This window comes from Lithobates pipiens, unplaced genomic scaffold (assembly GCF_037356315.1).
Source record: "Lithobates pipiens isolate NorthernLeopardFrog02 unplaced genomic scaffold, aLitPip1_a1.2 Scaffold_30, whole genome shotgun sequence".
NCBI lineage: Eukaryota > Metazoa > Chordata > Amphibia > Anura > Ranidae > Lithobates > Lithobates pipiens.
The window spans coordinates 95,811,376-95,835,828 of record NW_027507791.1 but is presented as its reverse complement, the minus strand read 5'-3'; the positions used below and the strand labels follow the sequence as shown (position 1 = coordinate 95,835,828).

The 24,453-nt window shown below is 45.5% G+C and overlaps 1 protein-coding gene across 2 annotated transcripts in view; it reads right to left on the bottom strand.

Annotated features, from left to right (window-relative positions):
* EIF2AK4 (eukaryotic translation initiation factor 2 alpha kinase 4) overlaps nucleotides 1-24,453 on the bottom strand; it is a 156,732-nt gene that overhangs the window by 91,549 nt on the left and 40,730 nt on the right. For both annotated transcript variants that reach the window (XM_077464652.1, XM_077464653.1), the window contains exons 8-11: nucleotides 17,887-18,044; nucleotides 11,690-12,225; nucleotides 6,732-6,838; nucleotides 1,496-1,653 (exon numbers count right to left, since the gene is read on the bottom strand). In XM_077464652.1, coding sequence (XP_077320778.1) covers nucleotides 1,496-1,653; nucleotides 6,732-6,838; nucleotides 11,690-12,225; nucleotides 17,887-18,044 — 959 coding nt within the window. The remainder of the gene's footprint in view (nucleotides 1-1,495; nucleotides 1,654-6,731; nucleotides 6,839-11,689; nucleotides 12,226-17,886; nucleotides 18,045-24,453) is intronic.

The window sequence follows — 24,453 nt, the reverse complement described above, 5'->3', positions numbered from 1 at the left end:
GGCTCCCCCAAGCCGCCACAACGGTCCGGGGATTTGAAATCCCTGCTTTCTCTAGTCTCTGTCCATCGCTACCAGTATAGACCAGATGGATTCTGTCCAAGTGACGGTGCTTAATAGCTTCAGGCTACATGTACACTAGCCTACCCTGACTGCGGGGAAACGTGTTTATGCCGCGATTTGTGTTTTCCCGCGGGCACAATGTTCCTTTTCCTGAACACGATTCTTCTGCGTTCAGGGGAGGGAGGTTTAATCAAACCTGTACATTGACACATAGGCTTTTATGGAATTGAGTTTAGAAGCTTTCCCAAGAAAAAAAGCCAACAGCTCCTAAACTCAAGTTTAGGAGCTGCCAGTGTACATGAAACCTTGAAGTAGAAACAACAAACAACTTCTTCTTCAGAAGATCTCCACAAATGTATCCACAATGTCTACAACATGGAATATTTAACAGCTCGGCTTAAAGCGGGGTTCCACCCTAAAGTGGAACTTCCACTGATCGGAACCCTCCCCCCCTCCGGTGTCACAATTGGAACCTTTCAGGGGGGAGGGGGTGCAGATACCTGTCAAAGACAGGTATTTACACCCACTTCCGGGCATAGACTCCCACGGGAGTCTATGCCTCTTCCTGTCCCTGCGCGCTGTCTGCTGGGACACACATGGGTCCCAGAGACAGCGCGGACAATTCCTATTGCGCTGCGCGACTCGCGCATGCGCAGTAGGGAACCGGGAAGTGAAGCCGCTTCGCTACACTTCCTGATTCCCTCACCTAGAATGGTGGCGGCAGCAGCCGAGAGCCGAGCGATCGATCGGCCTCGGCATCGCTGGACCCCGGGACAGGTGAGTGTCCATTTATTAAAAGTCAGCAGCTGCAGTATTTGTAGCTGCTGGCTTTTAATATTTTTTTCCGCAGTGCAGTCCCACTTTAAGAACATGATTTGTAAATATTACAAAATATGGTGTCCCTGGCATCTTTTGGATCCACCCTAATTCTGCCTTTTGAAATATACTTTTCACTTCCCTTTGCCCTATATGGGTTTTTTTTTTGGCCTGGTCTGGCACGAGGGATCACATCCAGTCTCCTTCCCCTTCTTATCTCTAGTCCTCTCTTATGGTTCATTATCTCTTTTTTACTTTCTTATTTAAAGTTTTACTCACACTACTTTTGATAAGGTGGATTTCATCTACTTGATTCCACCGTCGATCTAGTGCTGGATTCACTGTCTTTTTATACATCACCTCAGTGTATTAAAAACTAAAATTTTGCGAGATGTTCAATTTAAATGCTACTCAGATTTGCTGGAACATATTAATGTCCATATACCACACACTGGACATTTGCTTTACAAAGTTTAGTGACGATTGCTTGTGATGCTATAAGCCAGTGCTAGAATGTTTTTCTATTGTATATCAATATCCAATGTAACTACCTATATTTGTATTTCCTTGAAAAATCTTTTAACAAACGGAAAGTAATAAAAAAAAAAAAAAAAATGACCTTGATAACAGCCCCGAAGGCACCTCTCCCCAGCATCTGTAGTTCTTCAAATTCATTGAAGTAGCGAGAAAACTGCCTCTGTGACTCTATGTGGAATGAAGCATTTGATATAGAAACTTGGGGAATGACGGTTTCTGTGCAGTCCACTCCTGTGTAATCTGGGTGAAAAAAAACAAAGGTCTCCATAACAATTCTACTGTTTTTGCGTATTACTCCTAAAATGTACATTGCATGTATTTGCCAAATGGGACTATGGCAAAATACCAGTTTTTAAAGCTGAGTTCCAGGTTTTTTCAGTTTATTAAAAGTCAGCAGCTACAAAAAGTATACCTGCTGACTCTTAATGAATAGCCACTTACCTGTCCCACGGTCCAGCGATGCGGGTGCCCGAAGCCCTGCTCCTCTCCACGGTGCCCTCATTGGAACTGTGGGCACCTGGCCATGACAGCTTGAGGATTCACGGCCAGGCTTGAGTTGTACTGAGCTCTCCGAGTCGACAGGCAATCTTCTGGGACCTGTAACGTGTCCCAGAAGATTGCCTAGAGGGAGGGGCCGCCTAGGCACCCTGAAAGTGGAACGAGGAAGTGGGACAGGAAGTCCCTCTCTAAAGTACCCACTCCCCCCTCAAATGTGGCATGTATGTGGAGTACTTAAAGCGGACATTCCACTTTTTGGGTTAAAGTACAGAATACACAGAATTCTCTGAACTATCCTTTTGGCCTCACGTCCAATCATTGTCCAACCCTTGCCTCCTCAACCTTCGCAACTTCTCCAAAATATGCCCCTTTCTAACCAATGACACCACAAAGCTCCTAGTTTACTCCCTGGTCATCTCTCACCTCAACTACTGCAACTCCTTCCTCATTGGCTTACCTTTACATAGTGTATCCCCCTTAAGTCCATCATGAATGCTGCTGCCAGACTCATCCACCTTACCAAACGCTCAGTGTCTGCTACTTCTTTCTGCCAATCCTTCCATTGTCTGCCACGCACCCAAACAAATTAAATTCAAAATACTAACAACAAAGCCATCCACAACTCGGCCCCCAGCTACATCACTAGCCTAGCCTCAAAATACCATCCTAATTGTTCTCTGCGTTTCTCCCAAAACCTCCTGCTCTCTAGCTCCCTTGTCCCCTCCTCCCATGCTCATCTCCAGGACTTTTCCCGAGCCTCAACAATTCTATGGAACTCGCTACCCAAATCTGTCACATTATCTCCCTCTCTGTTTGCTTTAAGACAACCCCTGAAAACCCTCCTCTTCAGCCTATTCTGCCCCTACCTAACAACTGTACTTTTATTTTCTTCATCAGCTCATCCCCCACAGTTATTACCTTTTGTATCACTTGACCCTCCCTCCTAGATTGAAAGCTTTAATGAGCAGGGCCCTCCGATTCCCCCTGTACTAAATTGTTTTGTAACTGTACTGTCTGCCCTCATGTTGTAAAGCGCTGCGCAAACTGTTGGTGCTATATAAATCCTGTATAATAACAATACTACACGGTTTTCAGTTTGTATGACTCATAACTGTATAAGACAATTATTGGGACTACCATTTCTGAGCTCAAGCTGTAAATACAAGCTGCCTATTATGTGTTTATAATTGAAATGATTGCACTACTATCAATATATCAAATACTGCAGCTCACCACTAAAGGGCTAAATTAGTGCTCTGAAAATTGTGTTAAACAAAGGTTGATAGCACAGCAATCACATATCTCAATGCAAATAATATATCACAAGAAAATAAAACGTATAACCACCAATGCACAAACACCATAAGTGTTCTGTGTATATGCAAACAAAATATGTCTCTATAATTGAATACGTCTTAATGTCCATGAACATTCTTATCTTCATTCTCATATAAATGTGGAAATCTTCAAAACACCAGCAAACTGTCCACCACCTGAGCTGAGCTTCACACTATATGACCCTACTAAAAGTTCAGATAACATGCAGTTCATAGGAATAATACACCCATTATCGGATCGGCTTCATCGCACAGCCATATTGTACACATCATATAGTTCTCGGTAGCATGCCAATATCACACCAGGTGTGTAGAAGGTTAAAGTGATTGTAAAGCCTCAAGGTTTTGCACCTTAATGCATTCTATTCTTTCTTACTTGAGCCCAATCAGATCCAGCGATGTGCACGAGCCCAGTGGCTCCAGCCTCTGTCTCTCTCCCCCCTGGACAGATTGATAGTAGCAAGAGCCATTGGCGCCTGCTGCTGTCAATCAAATCCAGTGACACGGGAGCGGGGCAAAGTCTGATTGTCTGTGTCAATGGACACAGCAGCGGGACTTGGGAGTAAGCCCACACTCGTGCCTCTTGGGAAAGTGGCTTTCCGTGGAAGCACCTAAAAGGAGGGGCCTGGAGCAACGGGGGTGCACCCCAGAAGCAGAGGATTGGGGTTGCTCTGTGCAAAACGATTGCACAGCGCAGGTAAGTATGTTTGTTATTTTTATAAAAAAAAAAAAGAAAGTTTTACAACCCCTTTAAACAGAAAGTGAAGTATGCGGTTTAGGGGTATTAATAAAGTGACGTGCCGCCTCAACCCTGGATAAAGTTCATCACCAAGACAAAACGCGCCAAGAGGTGTGGCCAAAGCATGTACTGGAGCTTCCAAGAGCTGACAGGAGGTTCTGTAGCGCTTGATCATTAATGGGCAGGTGAGAGATACTTCGATTGGCACATTTACAATAGACAGTGACACAGGAGCTTACATTCTGATACTTGCCTTATCGGTACAGGCTGTTTCACCCCAACATGTGAGTAATCGTCCAAGGCTTGTTATTTTGTTTTTAAAGTGGTTTTAAATATAACACTATTTGGAGCATTATAAATTTTTCCTATAGTGCCTGAAATCTATATGTGTACAATACGGCTATGAGGCAAAGACGAAGCAGAACCAATTCAGTGAGCATTATTCCCACAAAGCACTTACAGTGCCTTCCAAAAGTATTTACCCCCCCCCCCCCCCCCACTGCCATTTTTGGTGTTTTGTTGCCTCACAACCTGGAATTAACATGGATTGTTTGAGGATTTGCATCATTTAATTTACAGAACATGCCCACAATTTGAAGATTTTTTTTTTATTGTGAAGCAAACAACAAATAGGACAAAATAACAGAAAGTCAATGTGCAGAACTATTCACCCCCCTAAAGTCAATACTTTGTAGAGCCACCTGTTGCAGCTATCACAGTTCCAAGTCGCTTTGGATAAGTCTCTATGAGCTTGCCACATCTTACCACTGAGATTTTTGCTTGCAAAACTGCTCAAGCTCGTTCAGGATGGATGGTTTGCGCTTGTGAACAGAAATCTTTAAGTCTGACCACAGATTTTCTATTGGATTGAGGTCTGGGCTTTGATTAGGCCATTCCAACGCATTTACATGTTTCCCCTTAAACCGCTCAAGTGTTGCTTTAGCAGTGTGTTTGGGGTCATTGTCCTGCTGGAAGGTGAACCTCCATCCTAGCCTCAAATCACAGTGTGGTACAGGTTTTGCACAAGACTATCCCTGCATTTAGCACCATCCATCTTTCTCTCAACTCTGACCAGTTTCCCAGTCCCGACTGCTAAAAAACATCCCCACTGTTGGTGTTTTTTGGGTGATGTGATGTGTTGGGTTTGCGCCAGACATAGCATTTTCTTTGATGGCCAAAAAGTTAAATTTTAGTCTCATCAGACCTGAGCACCTTCCTCCATACATTTTGGGAGTCTCCCACATGCCTTTTCACAAACTCAAAACGTGCCATTTTGTTTTTTGCTGAAAGTAATGGCTTTCTTCTGGGCACTCTGCCATAAAGCCCAACTCTATGGAGCGTACAGCTTATTGTCGTCCTATGTACAGATACTCCAATCTCTGCTGTGGAACTCTGCAGCTCCTCCAGGGTTACCTTAGGTCTCTGTACTACCTCTCTGATTAATGCCCTCCTTGCCCGATCCGTGAGTTTTGGTGTGCGGCTGTCTCTTGGCAGGTTTGCTGTTGTGCTATGTTCTTTCCATTTGTTTAGGATACATTTGATGGTGCTCCTGAGGATCATCAAAGATTTGGATATTTTTTTTATAACTTAACCCTGACTTGGAGAGTTCCTTGGTCTTAGTGGCAGTGTTTGGTTAGTGGTGCCTCTTGCTCAGGTGTTGCAGCCTCTGGGCCCTTTAAAAAAAAGGTCTGTATATGCAATGACAGATCGTGTGACACTTATGCTGCGTACACACGACCGGACTATGATGGACTTGGTCCAGCGGACAATCCGATGGACTTTGCAGCTGAGGTCTGCCGGATTTTCAAATGAACGGACTTGGCCACACACGATCACTCTAAATGTCCGACAGATTTGAACATGATATAGAATAAGGAAGTTCATAGCCAGTAGCCAGTAGCTGGCCTAGCATCAGTTTTAGTCCGTCGGACTAGCATACAGACGACTGGATTTTTTGACTGGACTCGAGTCCATTGGAAAGATTTGAAGCAAGTTTTATTTCTAGGTCTGCCGGACTTTTGGGAAGAAAAAGTCCGCTGGAGCTCACACACAATCGAATTGTCCGACGGATTCCAGTCCGCCGAAAAGTCTGGTCGTGTGTACGCAACATTAGATTGCGCACAGGTGGAAATCATTTCACTAATTATGTGACTTCTAAAAGGTAATTGGTTGCAACGGAGCTTTTTATGGGCTTCATAACAAAAGGGGGTGGAATACATACGCACATGCCAATTATCAGTTTTTTATTTCTGAAAAATAGTTTTATATATATATATATATATATATATATATATATATATATATATTTCTAATTTTACTTCACCAACTTAGACTATTGTTTTCTGATCCATCACATATAATTCAGATGAAAAGAACATCAAACTAAAGGTTGTAATTTAACAAAGTAAGTAAAAAGCCAAGGGGGTGAATATTTTTGCAAGGCACTGTATGTTCTTCAAGTTTACTAGGGCCATACAATTCTGCACTTTCAACCTTTGTGTAATAATATGTTTAGCTTGCTTGGCTATTATACTGAACTACTGACTTCAATACTTTCAGTCACAGACTTGGAACAGTGCAAATCAAGAAAGTCAGGAGTGTTTTTTTGTATGCTTGTTTAGAGTGACTCAAAGCATTGAACCAAGGGGTCAGCATAAGAGACAGCATATCGACTAGCCTTTTCATAAAGAGAGCTTAGTGAAGCCAGCCTCTCTGTTGATCCCATAGATTGCTTTTGGGCTCACCCTCTGGACTGTCTTCAGTGAGTGAGCATTGTGGAGGAGGATTGATGAAGCTGTGACCCAACAACTGCTGTGCACTCCAGCGCTCCTTGTCTTCCAGGCACACGCAACTAATTACAAAAACATACCATTAGTTCCTAGGAAGTCATGCATGTATACATGTATGTTCTCATCAGACAACAAAATCACTGTATTCCAATAGAAAGGCACAAATATCAAAGTTATGACATTTTTTTTTTTTTAAAAGAGTTGAAAAAACGAAATAACCAACCTCTGGTTTTCAGGAAAACAGAACAACCCTGCAGAGAACTCTTCCAGTTTGATGTGACATAATTCTGGGTGTCAGGAGAATGCGGCTCGGCGTTCTCCTTCCTATGCAACAGTACTCTGCCTGGCCAATCAGCTACCCTGTGCTGTCACATGGGGATAGGGACAGAGCCCCTTACATGTAATAAATTACACAGGATTCACAGAGCACTACAGGTTTTTTTAACAAGGCTGGAAGGAGGGGAAAGAGCGATACCGCGTACACACGATCTGAATTTTGGTCGGAAAAAGCTCTGATTGTTTTCCGACGGAATTCTGACAGGATTTTGCTCAAGCTGTCTTGTATACACACGGTCACACCAAATTCCGATCGTCAAGAACGCGTTGACGTACAACACGTACGACTGGACTAGAAAAAGGAAGTTCAATAGCCAGTAGCCAATAGCTTCTGTTTAGTAGTTGAATCTGAGCATGCGTGAGTTTTTGTGCGTCGGAATTGCATACACACGAACGGATTTTCTGATAGTAACTTTCTCCGACTGAAAAATTGAGAACATGCTCTCAATCTCTTGCTGGCCAAAATTTGGCCAGCAAAAGTCTGATGGAGCGCACACACGATCGCATTTTCCAACCAAAAGCGCTCATCAGTCTTTTGCTGGCCCAATTTCCAAACCTGTGTACATGGCATTAGAGAGGCGGGGAAGAGGGCAGGAGAGAGGAGGGGAAGAAGGTGAAAACATGTGAAAACATGTGAAAGTAAGCCTTAAGCCCCATAGACACTATTAGATTTTCTCCAAATTTTTGTCGTCAGATTTACCAAAACCATATATTATGAGGTTAAACCATAAGAATTTCATTTTGTATGCTATCAGGCAGCCCCTTGCACCACATGATTTTGGTAAATCTGAAGACAAAATTCTGCAGAAAATCTAATAGTGTGTATGGGGCCATAGGCCAAGTTCACACTGGCAATAAAAGCAGGCATTTGAGAGATGTTAAAAACGCCCTCAAACGCCTATGCAAATGATACAATGGACCACACATAATGCTGTTCACACTACCAAAACATTAATCGTTAGCGTAATGTTGCTTCAAAATTGAAGCCTCATGTCGAGTCAGGAAGCATTTGAAGCCTTTCAACACCTCCCATTCAAGTCTATGGTAACACTTTGCAAATGTTCTGGCAGGCAGTTGCGGGGGCGTTAAGATTAGCTTATTAAAGAGGAAGTAAACCCTCATGGGTTTACTTCCTCTTTGATTCCCTGCAAAAGTAAAGCATAATGGACTACTATGCATTGCCTAGTAGTCCATTATGTGTCACTTACCTGACACAGGAGCCAGCGATGTCACCGCTGTCCCCTGTAGTCTGAAGCATCCATCTTCTCGGTGGGTCTCGCTGCTCCGCCGCTGTCATTCGGCGAAGCCGTGATGACGTCACTCCTGCACATTTGCACGGGAGCCGCCACTTGCGGCATATCGCCGTAGACAGCGACGTAGACAGCGGTGCCTGTCTTTTGGCAAATATCTCCTAAACCGTGTAGGTTTAGGAGATATTTCTTGGACCTACAGGTAAGCCTTAATCTAGGCTTACCTGTAGGTCAAAGTTGGTTGTAAGGGTTTACAACCACTTTAACTGTAATGGAATAGGCATTTGTGAAGCAGTTTTAACGTGCCTTACGCTCATCAAAAGCTTCAAAACTGCCCATAGGGAGTTTGCGGAACATTTTTAGCTCTTGTAAAACGCCCATACTAACGCTATAGGAACATTTGTTAAGCGTTAGAAATTTAGTGAAGTGTGAAAAAGCCCTAAAGCTTATAAAAATGTATAGCATTAAAAAATATTTAGAAATGTGCAAAGCAAAAAAAAATACTAAACCATCTAAAGCATTTCGGGGTGTAACGTGAGATTCCTGGGGAACGATGAGTACCTCCAGTCCAGTGCATACTTTCGATTGGGAGCTTACCATCATGTGACCACCGTGGAGGGTGCCTCACAATATTTGTGATCTTCATCACTCCCAACTCCCAGGAGGAGTGTGATTTTACCCTCACCTAGGTGCCATGCACAAAAGAAAGGCATAACGCAAGTCAATATTTTGACTTATTTTCTTACAGGTGCATTTTCCCACTACTATATGTAGCAATTTTTACAGGGGAGGGGGTCCTGATCTAATAATCAGACCATTCTTCTTCTCCCCTTTTTAACCGGGTAGACACTATAATGCCGTGTACACATGATCAAACAAGCGGGTGGAAAAGTCCGGCAAACTGAAGTCCGCCGGACAATCCCCCCGTGTGTAGCCTCCGGCATACTTTTTTGACCCGAAAGTACGGTGGACTTAGAAAGTAGTTTTGCACTCCAATCTTCCCGCCGGACTCGCATTTCGGCGGACAATCCAGACATGTGTGTGCCAGTCCGCCGTACTTTTGAAATGAGCGGACTTTTCCCGCCCGGAGAAAAGTCCGCTCATTTCGAGCGGGTCTCCAGGTAGGCGGGGCCTGCGAAGGAGACGTCGCTGGCCCCGCCGCCTGGTATAGACTTAAAGGGGAACCCCAACGCCGAAAAAAATCGGCATGGGGGTTCCCCCCGGGTCCACATCAGACCCTTGTCCGAGCACGCTACCCGGCCGGCCAGGAAAGGGGGGGACGAGCAAGCGCCCCCCTCCTGAGCCGTACCAGGCCGCGTGCCCTCAACATGGGGGGTGCCTTGGGGAAGGGGGGGCCCCCCCACCCAAAGCACCTTGTCCCCATGTTGATGAGGACAAGGGCCTCTTCCCGACAACCCTGGCCGTTGGTTGTCGGGGTCTGCGGGCGGGGAGCTTATCGGAATCCGGGAGCCCCCTTTAATAAGGGGGCCCCCGGATACCGGCCCCCCACCCTATGTCTTCTGTCGTCGTCGCCGCCTTCCGTTCTTCTTCTCATTCTTCTTCTCCTGGAGATGTTGACTCGACGTTCTCTCCGGCCGCAATGCCAGGGACGCGCTGCGCGGCGACTTGTATAGGGACAAGGGGCGGGGTCATCGGTTGATGTCACATGGTGACCCCGCACCCTTACGATGTCACAGTCCCGGAGGATGCTGGGACTGTGCCATGTGACATCAACCCGTGTGACATCAACCGATGACCCCGCCCCTTGTCCCTATATAAGTCGCCGTGCAGTGCGTCCCTGGCATTGCGGCCGGAGAGAACGTCGAGTCAACATCTCCAGGCGAAGAAGAAGAACGGAAGGAGGCGGCGGCGACGACAGAAGACCGGGCCACCACCTGTAAAAGAGCTAGAAGAAGGCGCGTTGGCCCGGCAGAAGAACCGAAGAGGGGGACAAGACCCCCGAAGTCGGAAGAAGAGGCCGGCGGCGAGGAAGAAAGCCGGGCTCCTCCACTAGCAAAAGAGCTACAAGAAGATAGCAGAGGTGTCCGGCGAGAAGACCCCCGAAGACGGAAGACCCCCGGAGCTGTGCAATAAACTATTTTATCTTGTGTGTTGTGTTTTTTTTTTGTACTTTATTTTACAGGTGAATGGGTAGGGATACATTGTACCCCATACTCATTCACATAGGGTGGGGGGCCGGTATCCGGGGGCCCCCTTATTAAAGGGGGCTCCCGGATTCCGATAAGCCCCCCGCCCGCAGACCCCGACAACCAACAGCCAGGGTTGTCGGGAAGAGGCCCTTGTCCTCATCAACATGGGGACAAGGTGCTTTGGGGTGGGGGGGCCACGTGAAACAAACAACTTTATCTAACAATCTTTGATCCTATTTGAACCTACTTTTTTTTATTTGAATCTGCATCTTTTGTAAGTATTTTTGTAACTTGTGTGGAAATAAAATCAATTTGTCTCACAATCGTCTAGAAAAGGCAGAAGTGTCTTTTCACAGCTATATTGACTTTATTACAAATACACACCATCCGAATGTCGGGCGTTTTATATTGACCCGGCCAAAGTTTCATAATTCGGCCCGTGTGTACTAGCCATTACTTTACAATCTCACTTTAGCATTATTATTTAAAGTTTATTCAAAATTACTTGACGCTACACTGGTCTTTCACTTTTGTGAATGTTCTGACGCTATGCCGCCCACACCATTGATCCCTTTTCTGGGTGGCTACCTGAAGACATCACCATAGTGTACATGATATTGATCAATGTATTTGTATTAAGATGTTGATATTTACTGACTACCATATTTGTGTGGATATTGTCAAGTTGTACTTACAATTTCAATGTGAATTTCATTTTATATTACTTTTGAAACCTTTGATAATAAAAATATATTCAACCTAATAAGCAGACCACACATTTTACTGCAAGGCGCACTTTAAACTTTTATTTTTAAACTAGTGTTGCTGCATAATCAAGCATTTATTTTTTGTGTGTTTTTGACGTGTTTTATTGCTTTATGTTTTCTTAGCGGACACTGGTTGTTCAAAACCCTGCCAAAAACTCATGTACATGCATTTTTCATGTACTCCCATTGAAGTCTATGCCGCACCAAAAGAACCACCTGCACCTTTTCCAAAAATTGCACTGCACCATGTTGCATTGATGTGAATGAACAGGCACCATAGAGCATAAGGAGCTTCCCATTGATGTTCATTGCAGCGTGACACAGACATAGGAAATTGCACTAGTGTGAACTGGGCATAGTGTAAAATAGGACATTATGAACAATTAAAAAAAAAAAAAAAAAGGACTTACTTTTTGAGGAAATCCTGGAAGTCAGCAGGCAACTCACTGGGTACTTTCACTGGATATTCTCGAACCACCTTCCCCTGGCTAAGTGACAGCAGCAAGAGGCCAAGTTTCCATATATCACCCTTCTTGCCAGTTTTATTTGGCAGAGGGTCCTCGCTGAAACGGACTTTGGTCTGCTCAAAAATGTCCTCTTTGCAGATGTCTGCCAAGCGTTTGGAAAGGCTATAGTCTGTTAATTTGACTTTCTCATCGCTGGTCACCAGCACGCCAGAGGCGCATAATACCTTGTGTACAACGGAATTACTGTGCAAATAATCCAAAGCTGATAGAAGCTGAGATGCATAGCGTCGAAGCTGGTCCACAGGAACCTGAACCTCCTGTGCAAGGAAGCTGGAAAGTTTAGTTCCATTTACATGTTCAACCACAATGCCGACAGAAATGGAATCTTCCTTCTCCTTCACTGTCATGGCAAGATAATGCACAATATTGGGATGATTAAGCTTGGTGAGGGAGCTAAATTCAGTCTCAGTACCTTGAATCTGATGGACAAATTAAACAAGAGTATTTAAGGAAATGAAATATGTCACCAGGATTACCCTACGCCTACAGTTCATCTAAATTATCCTGCAGAATTCTAAAAATCACCGAACACAAGGAAATTCAACAAAACATTTTAACTAATTCTTTAGCCCAGTGATGGTGAACCTCGGCACCCCAGATGTTTTGGAACTACATTTTCCATGATGCTCAACTACACCGCAGAGTGCATGAGCATCATGGGAAATGTAGTTCCAAAACATCTGGGGTGCCAAGGTTCGCCATCACTGCTTTAGCCTAATACAGGAAGGATTTTTAATTTTTTAAACATAGAAGCATTTCTTTCCTTCAGATGACACTGATGTGATATATTCTGCCAACCTGTGGTTACAAGACCAAATTAATGTTAATTTCTTAAAATGGAGGGCCAATCAATGGAGCTACACTGTAAAATTGACAGCGTTACTAAACCCAGCATGCTTGTTATACTCACTGTGGAACCTAAGGGGTTAATCCTGCACATTGTGTACAAATTCTGTTTGATCCTGTATGCACAGATCCTCCCCTTTCATTTCCCCCAAATGTGTCCAGATAAGACAGAGTTAGTGGAGTCAGGCTGCATGTGCTCAGTTGTTTGGTGTATATTGCTAGAGAGTTATTTTTTCTTGGGCCAATGCTTGTGATCAGCACTGTCCAGACAGAGGAGTCAGGACTCCTGCATCCTGATAGGACAGCCAGTGCAGTATGAAAACTGCTCCTACAAGCTACTGATATAAGTCACAAGACTGCTATAGACTGCTGATGAAAAAAGGTATTTTGCCATTTATATTTACTAAAATAAATGCATTTCCATGTTCTGTGGGAGACCAGATATAGTAAATGCAGGCTCCTGGGTTTAGTAACACTTTAAAGCTGAATTTCAGGAATTCAGCAACTTTGCAAAAAGTGAAGGCACACTAGGAGTCAAGTCCAATTAGCTGCACATCATCTCCACAACTATCTATTACTTATATGTGACAGGTTTATTGCACTCCCAGGACACACTCTGGCTAGGAGAGGAGAGAAGTGCACACGGCAGTTATGCCGGTCCCTTCCCTCTGCTGCCCATTCACAGAAGCCTTTGTATTTTGCAAACAAGTTCACATAATACAAAGGCTTCCGTGAATGTGCAAAAGAAGGGGAGATGTGGGAATAGCAATTTCACTTTGCTCTAGAAGGAACTGAGACCACAGTGAGCAGCCTCGGAGCTCCAGAAATTATCTTCCTGAAGCACAATAAACCCATCAGATGTGAATAATAGAGAGGCTTGTTATTTCCTAGAATTCAGCTTTAAATTATTTTGCTGAATATCAGTGTCATTTGTAAGCAACCCTGCAATATTCATTAAAGTAGAACTATAACCAGGAAGATTTTGTAACAGAGATAAGGCGTGAGGGAAGTGTTCTGTAGTCCAAAATCAGAGCGAGCATCTTAAAGTGATAAAGCTCCCTCGTCGTAAGTGTGGTACTGGTATGAGCATCAGAGGGGGAAAAAGCCTTCGAAAGTAAAACTAATGCAGCCATCACATCTAAGGCCTGGTAAGCTGCAATATATTACATTTTTGTCCCTTAGTTTAGAAACACTTTTAGGGCCGGTTCACACAGCGAGGCGTGGCGAGGCGACACGGCTCGCCTCGCCTCGCTCCCGCAAGTCGCCCCCGTTCTGTACTATGGAACCGTTCTGAGAGGAGCGACTCGAGTCGCTCCGACTCAGAAAAAAGGTTCCTGTACTACTTCGGGGCGACTTCGGGGGCGACTTGCATTGACTTCTATACAGAAGTCCTCTGCAAGTCGCCGCTGAGCTCCCCGCAGGTCGCGGCGAGGTAAGTCGGAGACGCCTCGCCGCGCCTCGCTGTGTGAACCGGCCCTAAAGCTAGGAAAATGTAATCTCTAAAATCCTATAAAAGCTTTAACATTTTATTGTAATTTCAAACATATTTTTCAATAATTTGAAATCATCAAAATAATACCTTATTATCGTGTTGTGATGGTCCTTGTTCAGGAACTTCCTGTTTTAATGTAACAATGCTCTGTCCCCTTCGGCCAATTGTATTCCTGCATTGTCACAAAGGCTCCTGATGGAAAATGTAAGTGCCAGTTTTAAGACATTACACAGACATGGGTTACTTTTGCCACCATCAGGAAACCTTCTCTAAGAAATGGCATGCAGCCATCGAAGGAGCGCATGCCTGTATACAGGAAGTGCCTGAAAGAGGAAGCACCACTGGATGCTACGAATTATAAGAACAACAGTATATTGTTTAAATGTAATTCAGTTAGGGTTTACATCTACTTCAAGCATGCAGTAGAATTTACTCATTATCAGAATCCCCCCCAAAAAAAAACAGATTTAAAGTGTTAGTTCCCCTTTTCAGAAACAAAGTAAAGTTAACACATACTGAACACTCTTCCCACCCCTCCCAGTCCTGCTGTACTTACAAATCCCTTGCCCGCTGGACAAGTTGAATGGGCATGGACACCTTAGCATTCCCAGAGGTAAGTACCCTGGGGAGCAGGGGGATGGGAGGGTGTACGGTGTTAGTTCATCTTTTCATATTTTTTTTTCTGAAAAGCTATCAGAACCAGTAAAGGAATTCTTCCCAAAAGAATGCAGTAGATTGTTACTGAAGACAGAAGGCTTTCAGCATTTAGTTTTGGGATAAGGCAGTATTCTCTCACACATATTACAGTATATATTGCAAATCTAATATGAATTATCTTACAAGTCTGTCAGTCTTTTCCTGCAAGTGGTATGCAAACAGGTTCCCGACAGTTAAAGGCAGGGGTTGACAAATTTGCTTGGAATCTAGGAGCCAGTTAAAAAAGTTAGGAGCCAGGTCCGTGACGGCGATCTGGACCTGTCCCTTGCCTGACATGGAGACGAGTGAGGGGAAGATAGTGCCCCCCCCCCCCCCCACCTGTCTCCAAGTCATTGCCCATAGCGTTTGGGAGGGACATTTTATTTATTTATTTTTTTTTGCAAATGACAAAAATTTTTTAAATTGCATTTTTGTGTAAATATGAGATGTGAGGTCTCTCTGACCCCGGATCTCATATATAAGAGGAGCTGTCATGCTTTTTTTCTATTACAAGGGATTTTTACATTCCTTGTAATAGGAATAAAAGTGACACACTTTTTTTTTTTTTTTTTAAAGAACAGTGAAAAAAATTAAAATTAAAATAAGAACATTTTTATTTATTTTTTAAACGCGCCCTGTCCCGCCAAGCTTGCATGCAGAAGCAAACGCATATATGAAAGCTTCACATGTGAGGTATCGCTGCGATCAGTAGATTGAGAGCAATAATTTTAGCCCTAGACCACCTCTAACTCAAAACGTGCAACCTGTAGAATTTATTAAACTTCGCCTATGGAGATTTTAAAGGGTAAAAGTTTGTCGCCTACCCCCTTTGAACTGATCATACTCGAGGGACGGAACCGTAGGGGAATGATATCAGATATCTACCGCATTCTTAACTCGCACCACTTTCCCGCAAAGGGCAAGCACAAGTATATGCTGAGATGGGAAAGAGAGCTGGGTGAGGAATTTCCCCTCGAAGCTTGGCAGGGGGTGTGGAGGCAGGCGGCCAAATCCTCCCTGTGTACCCTTTACAAGGAAAATTTTTATAAAATTCTCTACCACTGGTACCAGACCCCAGCCGTGCTCCACAAAATTTATCCCTCCGCCTCTGATCGATGCTGGCGCTGTCTACAGGACAGGGGTACCCTATTTCATATATATTGGACTTGCCCTTTGATAGCCCCGTTCTGGACATCAACCCAACAGCTCCTTGGCCGGGTATTTGAGGTGCCTATCCCGTTTGCGCCCAAGTTTTATCTCTTTGGCCTGTCCCAACCGCGGATGGCTAAGCCGTCCCGGCAGCTCCTGCGGCATATCCTGACTGCAGCCCGTTGTCTAATAGCCCTTAACTGGAAGAGTCGACTGGCCCCATCTATGGAGGCCCTCTACTCCAGGATTAAGGATGTGGAATTAATGGAGAAGATGACGGCCAGAGTGAGGGACAGGCTGGAGGAATTTGACCGAGTATGGGAGAGATGGCGGCTGCGGGAAGACTAGGGGCGAAATGGTTGAAGTATGACGACCTGGATTTCTGGCACTTTCTTCTCTTTCTTTTCTTTCTTTTCTTTCCCCTTTCTCCGTTTTTCTTTCTCACCTCTCCTGTTTTTATAGCGGTTCTCATCTGCTATGCATTTTGTGTCTGGTATAGGCCACATGGCAGCACGTACTGGGTCGTGGGGGTTATGGGGTGGATAGCTGACTTTTGGTGTCTCCCGCCCCGTGACGCTCCATCGCCCGAACTACTGGATTCTATTGCACATGCCTGTGCTCTGTTGCTGCCTGTCACATATCTATATTTACTTTTGCATAGCCCTATATATGTTTGTCTTTTATTGCACTTCTGTTCTGTTTATATACCTCTGTTACCACTGATGGTGAATAAAACGTTATTTGAAAAAAAAAAAGTTTGTCGCCATTCCATGAGCGGGCGCAATTTTGAAGCGTGACATGTTGGGTATCGATTTACTCAGCATAACATTATCTTTCACAATATAAAAAAAAATTGGGCTAACTTTACTGTTGTGTTTTTTTTTTTTTTATTAAATAACAAATTTTTCCCCCAAAAAGTGCGCTTGTAAGCCCGCTGTGCAAATACGGTGTGACAGACAGTATTGCAACGACCACCATTTTATTCTCTAGGGTGTTAGAATAAAAAAAAAAAAATAATATATATATATATATATATATTATTATTATTATAATATAATGTTCAGGGGTTCTGAGTAAAGGCTCCATTAGCATTGCTGGTTGTCATTCCAACGGCCACCACAAGAGGGCGCTAGATTCCAGAAGGAACCATAGGATCACAGAAGGCCTCAAAGCCGGGGGCTCAATTACCGGCCGCCGGTGGCGCGGCCCGATGCGATCACGCCGGGGGGATCCACGGAGATAGGATACCCCCAGCTGTGCTGCCCCAGGCGCCAGGTCGCTAATTCTAGTCGCAAATGCGACCTGGCGCCCGGGTTTTGTCGAGCCCTGGTTAAAGGGGTTGTAAAGGTAAATGTTTTTTCACCTTAATGCATTCTATGCATTAAGGTGAAAAAACATCTGACAGTGCTGGCGCCCCCAGCCCCCCCTGTTTTACTAAGCTGATCCCTCGAAAGTCCTGCGCTCGTCCCCCAACATCCTCTTCACCACTCAGCCTGGCTGCTGATTGGCTGGAGTGGATGGCTTGAAAGCAGCGTAGCCATTGGCTCGCGCTGCTGTCAATCACATCCAGTGACGCGGCACGCCGGGGGCAGGGCCGTGTGATACAGCCGGCGGCTATAGCCGCCGGCTGTATCACGGGAGCGTGCCCGCAGGTGCTTCTCACCATGCGAGGGAGCTTGCATGAATGTGAGAAGTACCTGCGGGAGGAAGCCAAGACAGCTGCCGAGGGACCCCAGAAAAGCAGGTTCGGGGCCACTCTGTGCAAAACGAGCTGCACAGTGGAGGTAAGTATAACATGTTTGTTATTTTTAAAAAATAAAAAAAATACCTTTACAATCCCTTTAAGCCATCAAAACCCAGGACAAGGCCACAAAAACAACACTAAATTACATTGTACCTGTTTCTTGCATTTGTCCACCTTCTCTTTTTCCTGGTTTGTGAGAAACTTGCCCATCTTCTTTTGCCATTGAAGCACCCATTCATAGATTATGACAAAATGGCCAGATGCAATTTCCAAACCATTGTAGACTGATTTCCCAAGCTGTTCATCTTTTCCTACATACAATAAATAAATACAATAAATAAAATATGGATATGCCTGAAATTCAGAGCCCTAGAGATCACAGCAGAAATCAAAGTCACATCTTTTTCCACAGCGACTTTAATACTTTCCGAATAGGTGGCCTGGAACAAAAGTGCAACTCAGGAGCTCTGACTACTCTCTGTCTTCAGTTCCATACACATTTGTCCCAGAGCAGACAAGGGGAATTTAGTGACATGTCTGATGTTTTTACAGTTTTGAAGGGTTTGAATAATTTGCTGCAAATAAGGAGCATAGGAGAAGTGAGGTAGGTAGGTACTGTCGTTTTCTACAAATCCTCTGAAATTACAATCCTGCTCATCCTCATTTTCTGATCTCAGTCTAGTACACATGAGCCAAATGTGAGACTGTTCAATAGAAACCGGTCAACATAAGAGGGGCTGATAGCTGCTGCGGCTGGATGGTGCACTGAGCGGTACTTATGTTTAGTGTAGTATGCACCCAGTGACAAATGCCTCGAACACATGCAGTCTAAGTTCTGGGCATTCGTTCCTGGGCACATACTGCAGTAAATTAAAATAGATTCTATGCAGTAAGGTAAAAAACTTGCTGTGGGCGCACGCATCAGAAGGGAAAGAGAACAATTACTGCTCCAACTTCTCCATAAGATACACAAAGTAGAATCAAAACACAAACATCGGTAGCCTCATTAGAAGCCAAACTGTTGTCCCTTAGAAAACAAATGGTGGGTTTGCTACATTATAGAGCCAAAGTGGCATTGCAAGTCTGACAAAAGTTCTCCTACAAATCTAGAAATAAATCCGGGAAATGGTTAGCTAAAGCAGTTAGAAATCATAGACTTAATACGTACACTCCCCTAATCATCGCTCCCTCAGGACAAAAGAGGACCACATCAATCCAGATAGCGCAAAAATTCAGGGACTACTACCTCCCAGTACAGTTAACTAATGAAACAACAATAAAAGACTACCTTGCAGCATCCCAAATTCCCCAACTAACAGCAGAAATAGGAGCGGAATTAGATGACCCCATCACCCTGGAGGAACTGCAGCCAGCTGTAGGAGGGATGAAACCGGGCAAAACAACGATCCCTGATGGGTTTACCCTACAGTACTACCAATCCCTCCTACCACTTCTAGGCCCCCATATGGTGAGGATGTTTAATGGCCTTGGTGAGGGGGTCCTCTTTCCTAGAGATACCCTAAGGGCACATATCTCCCTCATCCCGAAAGAAGGTAAAGACCCAGCGGCATGTAGTAGCTATAGATCTATATCCCTTCTGAATACAGACCTTAAGCTTTTCACAAAGATACTGCCCAATAGATTAACCCAATTTATGCCAGACTTAGTCCACTTGGATCAGGTAGGTTTTATCCCCGCCCGGGAGGCGAGGGATAAACACCACCAAAGTATTTAATCTTATACATGTGGCTACCGAGACTAAAACCCCATGTGTCTTCCTTAGCACAGATGTGGAGAAGGCGTTTGATCGCATCGATTGGGTAGTCCTCTGTCCTTAAACAGATTAGCCTGGGACATAAAATGCTACAATGAATTTTCAGTATCTACGCCACACCAACGACTCAGGTCAAAGATAATGGAATCCTTTTGGATTCCTATAACAAAATGGTACCAGACAGGGATGCCCAATCTGGCCCCTCCTCTTTGCCTTGGCCCTAGATCCCTTCTTATGCACCATACGTTTACACTCTCGGAAGTGACCATAGGCAAAGCCCAATACAAGATTTCAGTTTACGCGGATGATCTTATGTTTTCGCTAACCAATTAGGTGGTGTCATTACCCAATCTCCTCAGAGAATTTGATAGGTATGGGAATCTCTCCAAACTAAAAATACATTTTGATAAACCGGCAGCAATGAGGATTAATATACCACCCGGTAGACTGCGCTCCCTAAAATCCCAGTTCAAATTTAAATGGTCGGACAGCCCTCTCAAATATCTGGGAACTTTGATACCAAGTGACTTGAAGCGCAACTTCGAGCTCAACCTCTTTTGACCAAGACCTGATTACTGCTGGATGAGTGGAATAGAGGACTTCAATCCTGGTTCGGCAGGTGTAATCTCCTTAAAATGTCTATACTCCCGAAATTTTTGTACTTATTTCAAGCACTACCACTCTTTGTTAAATTAATCTGGGCAAGCTCAAAACCTAGGTTACGTAGGCGTTATTTAACGCTGCCTAAATATTACGGAGGATTGGCTCTCCCAGATTTACAAAATTATTATTTGGCAGTTCAGAATCAGACTGGAATCAACACGGCAAGACAAAACTTTGGACCCACTTAGAACAAGCCCAGACAAAGGTACAGCTGAAGGGTGTGGCTTGGTGCTTTGACCAGTTACCCTCGGCACTGACATCACACCCTGTAATAGGCAGGGCGACCCTCCGCGTAGGCGCGTCTACCATACTTACAACCCCCCTTTCCACTATGGACTCCCCCTTCTACCCGATATTGGTTAGCCCTCCTTCCCCCTTTGGACTGGAACCGTTGGATTATGAGACACTCACATCGACTGGTAGAGACCGTGCCTTACATTTTTTAGAAGACAATCACTGGCCTTCCATTCAATTCCTGACTAATGAAAGTGGTCACTTTCCACTGCCATTCTGGAAAGCAATACGATTACACCATTTCCTACACTCGACAGCCAACCCGGCACAATTCAATCGCAACTTGACGACCTTTGAAGACTACTGCAGGGACGGGGGGTTTTATCCCAAGTACTGTCTAAAACTTACGATATGCTCAACTCCTCTTCGGAACAGCCCAACCTTACCTTCATACATAAATGTGAGAATGACCTACAGTGCTCGTTTACGGATGCCCAAGAACAAACTATAATCAGATTCTCCTTAAAAACATCCATTTGCACAAAAATACAGGAACTTAATTAGAAGATCTTGACCAGGTGGTATTACACACCTCAGTTGCTGCACAAGTACTTCCCAGCCACTACAGACAAATGCTGGAGATGTCAGATGGACAAAGGGACGCTCCTCCATATCTTCTGGTCTTGCCTTCTGCTGCAACATTTCTTTACGACAGTCCAGACGGTCACCCAAAAATGTACAGACTACACGATAAGTAACAATCCAGCTTTTATCCTGCTCCCTGCCACTGCTATTCCGGCAAGGAGCTACAAAAAAAAAAAGAAAATAGGACACAGCTCCTTGCTTGATGTCGGAAGGCCCAAGATGTACCAATCTGGTGGAGTGGGCCGTGCCCGGAAAGGGGGGCACCTGCCCCTTCAAGGCGTAGGCCTGTACTACAATCTATCTGATCCACCTGGAAATGGTGGCCGACTAGACATTTTTTCGGACCAGCCACCGAAACAAACAAGGAGTCTGACATCCGAATGGGAGCCGTAGCCAACAAATACACCCTTAGAGCCAGGGCCACATCCAGGGAATGGAGGGCCACCTCTTTAGGATGTGTCGGTTTAGGACACAGAGATGGTAACACAATGTCTTCATTGATGTGGAAAGCCGAAACCACCTTTTGGCAGAAAAGAAGGTTGCGGACGCAACACCACCTTATCCTTGTGGATAACCAGATAGGGCAACTTGCAAGACAAGGCCGCCAGTTCTAAAACCCTCCTGGCCGATGTAATAGCCACTAGAAAGACCACTTTCTGGGAAAGGGTCAACAGAGGGATCTCTCTGATATAGTAAAATAGCGGTTTCAGAAAGGCAGTAACACCAGGTTCAGATCCCATGGGGGTAACAGTGGACGCATCGGAGGAACTACACGTCGGACCCCTTGAACAAAAGTGCTCACTAGAGAGTGAGATGCCAGGGGGGTCGCTGAAAAAAGACAGCAAAGGCTGATATTTGTCCTTTAATGGTGCTGAAAGCCAATTTCTGGTCTACTCCTTGCTGTAAAAACAGCAGGATCCTAGATATAGAATAGGAGCGCGAACACCATCCTTTCTTTTCACACATGGAGATATAGGCCTTCCAGGTACGATGATATATCTTCCAAGTAGAAGATTTCCGTGTTCTCAACATAGTTGGAATCCCCGAGTCCGAAAGGCCCCGGTTCCTCAACACCTGGCTCTCAATAGCCATGCCTTTAAAACCAGTGACGGTAAAGCAGGATGGAGAATCGGACCTTGCGACAGCAGGACCTCTCGTAACGGCAGTCGCCAAGGTGCGTCCGCCACCAGGCTCACTAGGTCTGCGTACCAGGGACGCTGGGGCCAATCTGGGGCAATCAGTATTACTGGAATGCCCTCGGCCTCCACCCTGCGGAGCAGACGTGGTAACAATTTTAGCGGAGGAAAGGCATAGATCAGTCGGTACTGACCCCACGTGGCCACCAGCGCGTCTGACGCGTCTGCCCAAGGATCTCTTGTCCTGGACACAAATCTCAGCACTTTCCAATTGAGACGGGAGGCCAGAAGATCCACATCTGGAGTGCCCCATCGCAGGCACAGTAGCCTGAACACCTCCGGATGCAACGCCCATTCTCCTGGGTCCAGCATCTGGTGACTTAGATAGTCCGCCTGCCAGTTCTCCACTCCTGGGATGTAAATGGCCGATAGGGCCGGTACATGTCGCTCTGCCCACTGAAGGATGTGAGCCACCTCCCGTGTGGCGGCCAAGTTTCTTGTTTCTCCTTGATGATTGACATATGCCACCGCCATGGCGTTGTCTGACTGGATCCTGATCGGACACCCTCAAAGTCTTATCGACCATGTGGAGAGACATAGCCCGATCGCTCGCAGCTCAAACACATTGATCGGCAACTTGGATTCCTCCTCCGACCAGAGGCCCTGGGTCGACTGAACTCCCATTACTCCCCCACAGCCGGTTAGGCTGGCGTCCGTTGTGATCACTGTCCAATTCAGACGTAAAAACGACTTCACGGACTGAAGTGCCAGAGATCTCAGCCACCAGAGCAGGGAGTCCCTGACTGACTGGCTCACCTGAATCTGCCGATCCAGGGATAATGGAGATTTGTCCCATTTTGTCAAGATCTCCTTCTGCAAGACTCTGGTGTGAAACTGGGCATACGGTACTGCCTCGAAGGAGGCCACAATGAGTCCCAGGACTCGCATGCAGAAGCGTAGCGAGGACCACCTGCGGTTCATCAACAGTTTTACTGCGGCTCTGAGAGTCTGCAGCTTATCTGAAGGGAGAAACACTCTCGCTTCCATGGAGTCCAGCAGTAAGCCTAGGTACTCCAAATGCTGAGTCGGTACGATCACCGACTTTTTTAGGTTCAACAGCCACTCAAATTCCTGCAGGGTCTGCATTGTGATCGCCACATCCTCCTTTAATTCTGAGGCAGAAGATGCTCTCAGGAGGAGATTGTCTAGGTAACCTACGATCGCGATCCCGCATTGTCACAGCAACGCCAAAACAGGAGCCAATACCTTGGTAAAGACTCAGGTGGCTGATGCCAAGCCAAAAAGGGAGAGCCACAAACTGGTAGTGGGCTGCCCCAACTGCAAATCGCAGAAACTTCTGATGCTGAAGGCATAAGGGTATGTGCAGGTACGCATCCTGGATGTCCAAAGACGCCAGGGAGTCCCCTTGATGGAGTGCAGCGACTACTGAGCGAACTGATTCCATTCCGTACCTCTGTACTTTTACAAAGTAATTGAGGGCTTTTAGGCCCAAGATTGGATGTACCCCTTCCATTTTGGGGACAACAGATTGGAGTAGAACCCTTGGAATCTTTCTGGCTCCGGAACACCCCGCGACTCAGCGGGTCCCTTACCGCCCCCATTAGGACCTCCCGGCGAGCCGGGAGTACGGGTATGCTGGAAGGGAAGATCTGTTTGGTAGCCGAGAGAGGAACTATCTTGTAGCCAGAGGAAATTAGATCGTAGACCCATTGGTCGGACAGCCGAGAGGCCCACCAAGCTGCAGAAGGTGACCCCCCCACCCGTGTCATGAGAGGGGGCAAACCTTCATGCGGTAGCACTTTTGCTCGCAGGCTCGTTAGGCTTGAGGTTCCAGAGGACGTTTTTGTCCTTCAGATGTCGTCCTGTCGGGCTGGGGACGTTTCGCCGAAGCCCCGGGCGGACGAAAAAGCTGTTTATGAGCGGAAAATGAGGACCCTTGCCTACGGCGTGGCTCCTTAGCCTTCCTGGCCTGAGGGAGTAGGGTACTCTTACCATCCGTGGCATTTTTAATAATGTCATCCAACGAGGCTACAAAGAGCCGCTAAGAAAGGAGCAGTGTCAGTCGGTGAACATAAGAGAAAACAAAATGATAGTACGACATCTACTGAATGCCGCTAAATCCAATATTCCCCTTATGTGGAAAAAAAAGCTCATCCCTGTCTGTTGGGTTGTGGCTACACAGAGTGGAAGAGATCAGGAGATTGGAGGACTTGGTCTTCACAGCACAAAACAAACAAGAGAAACACT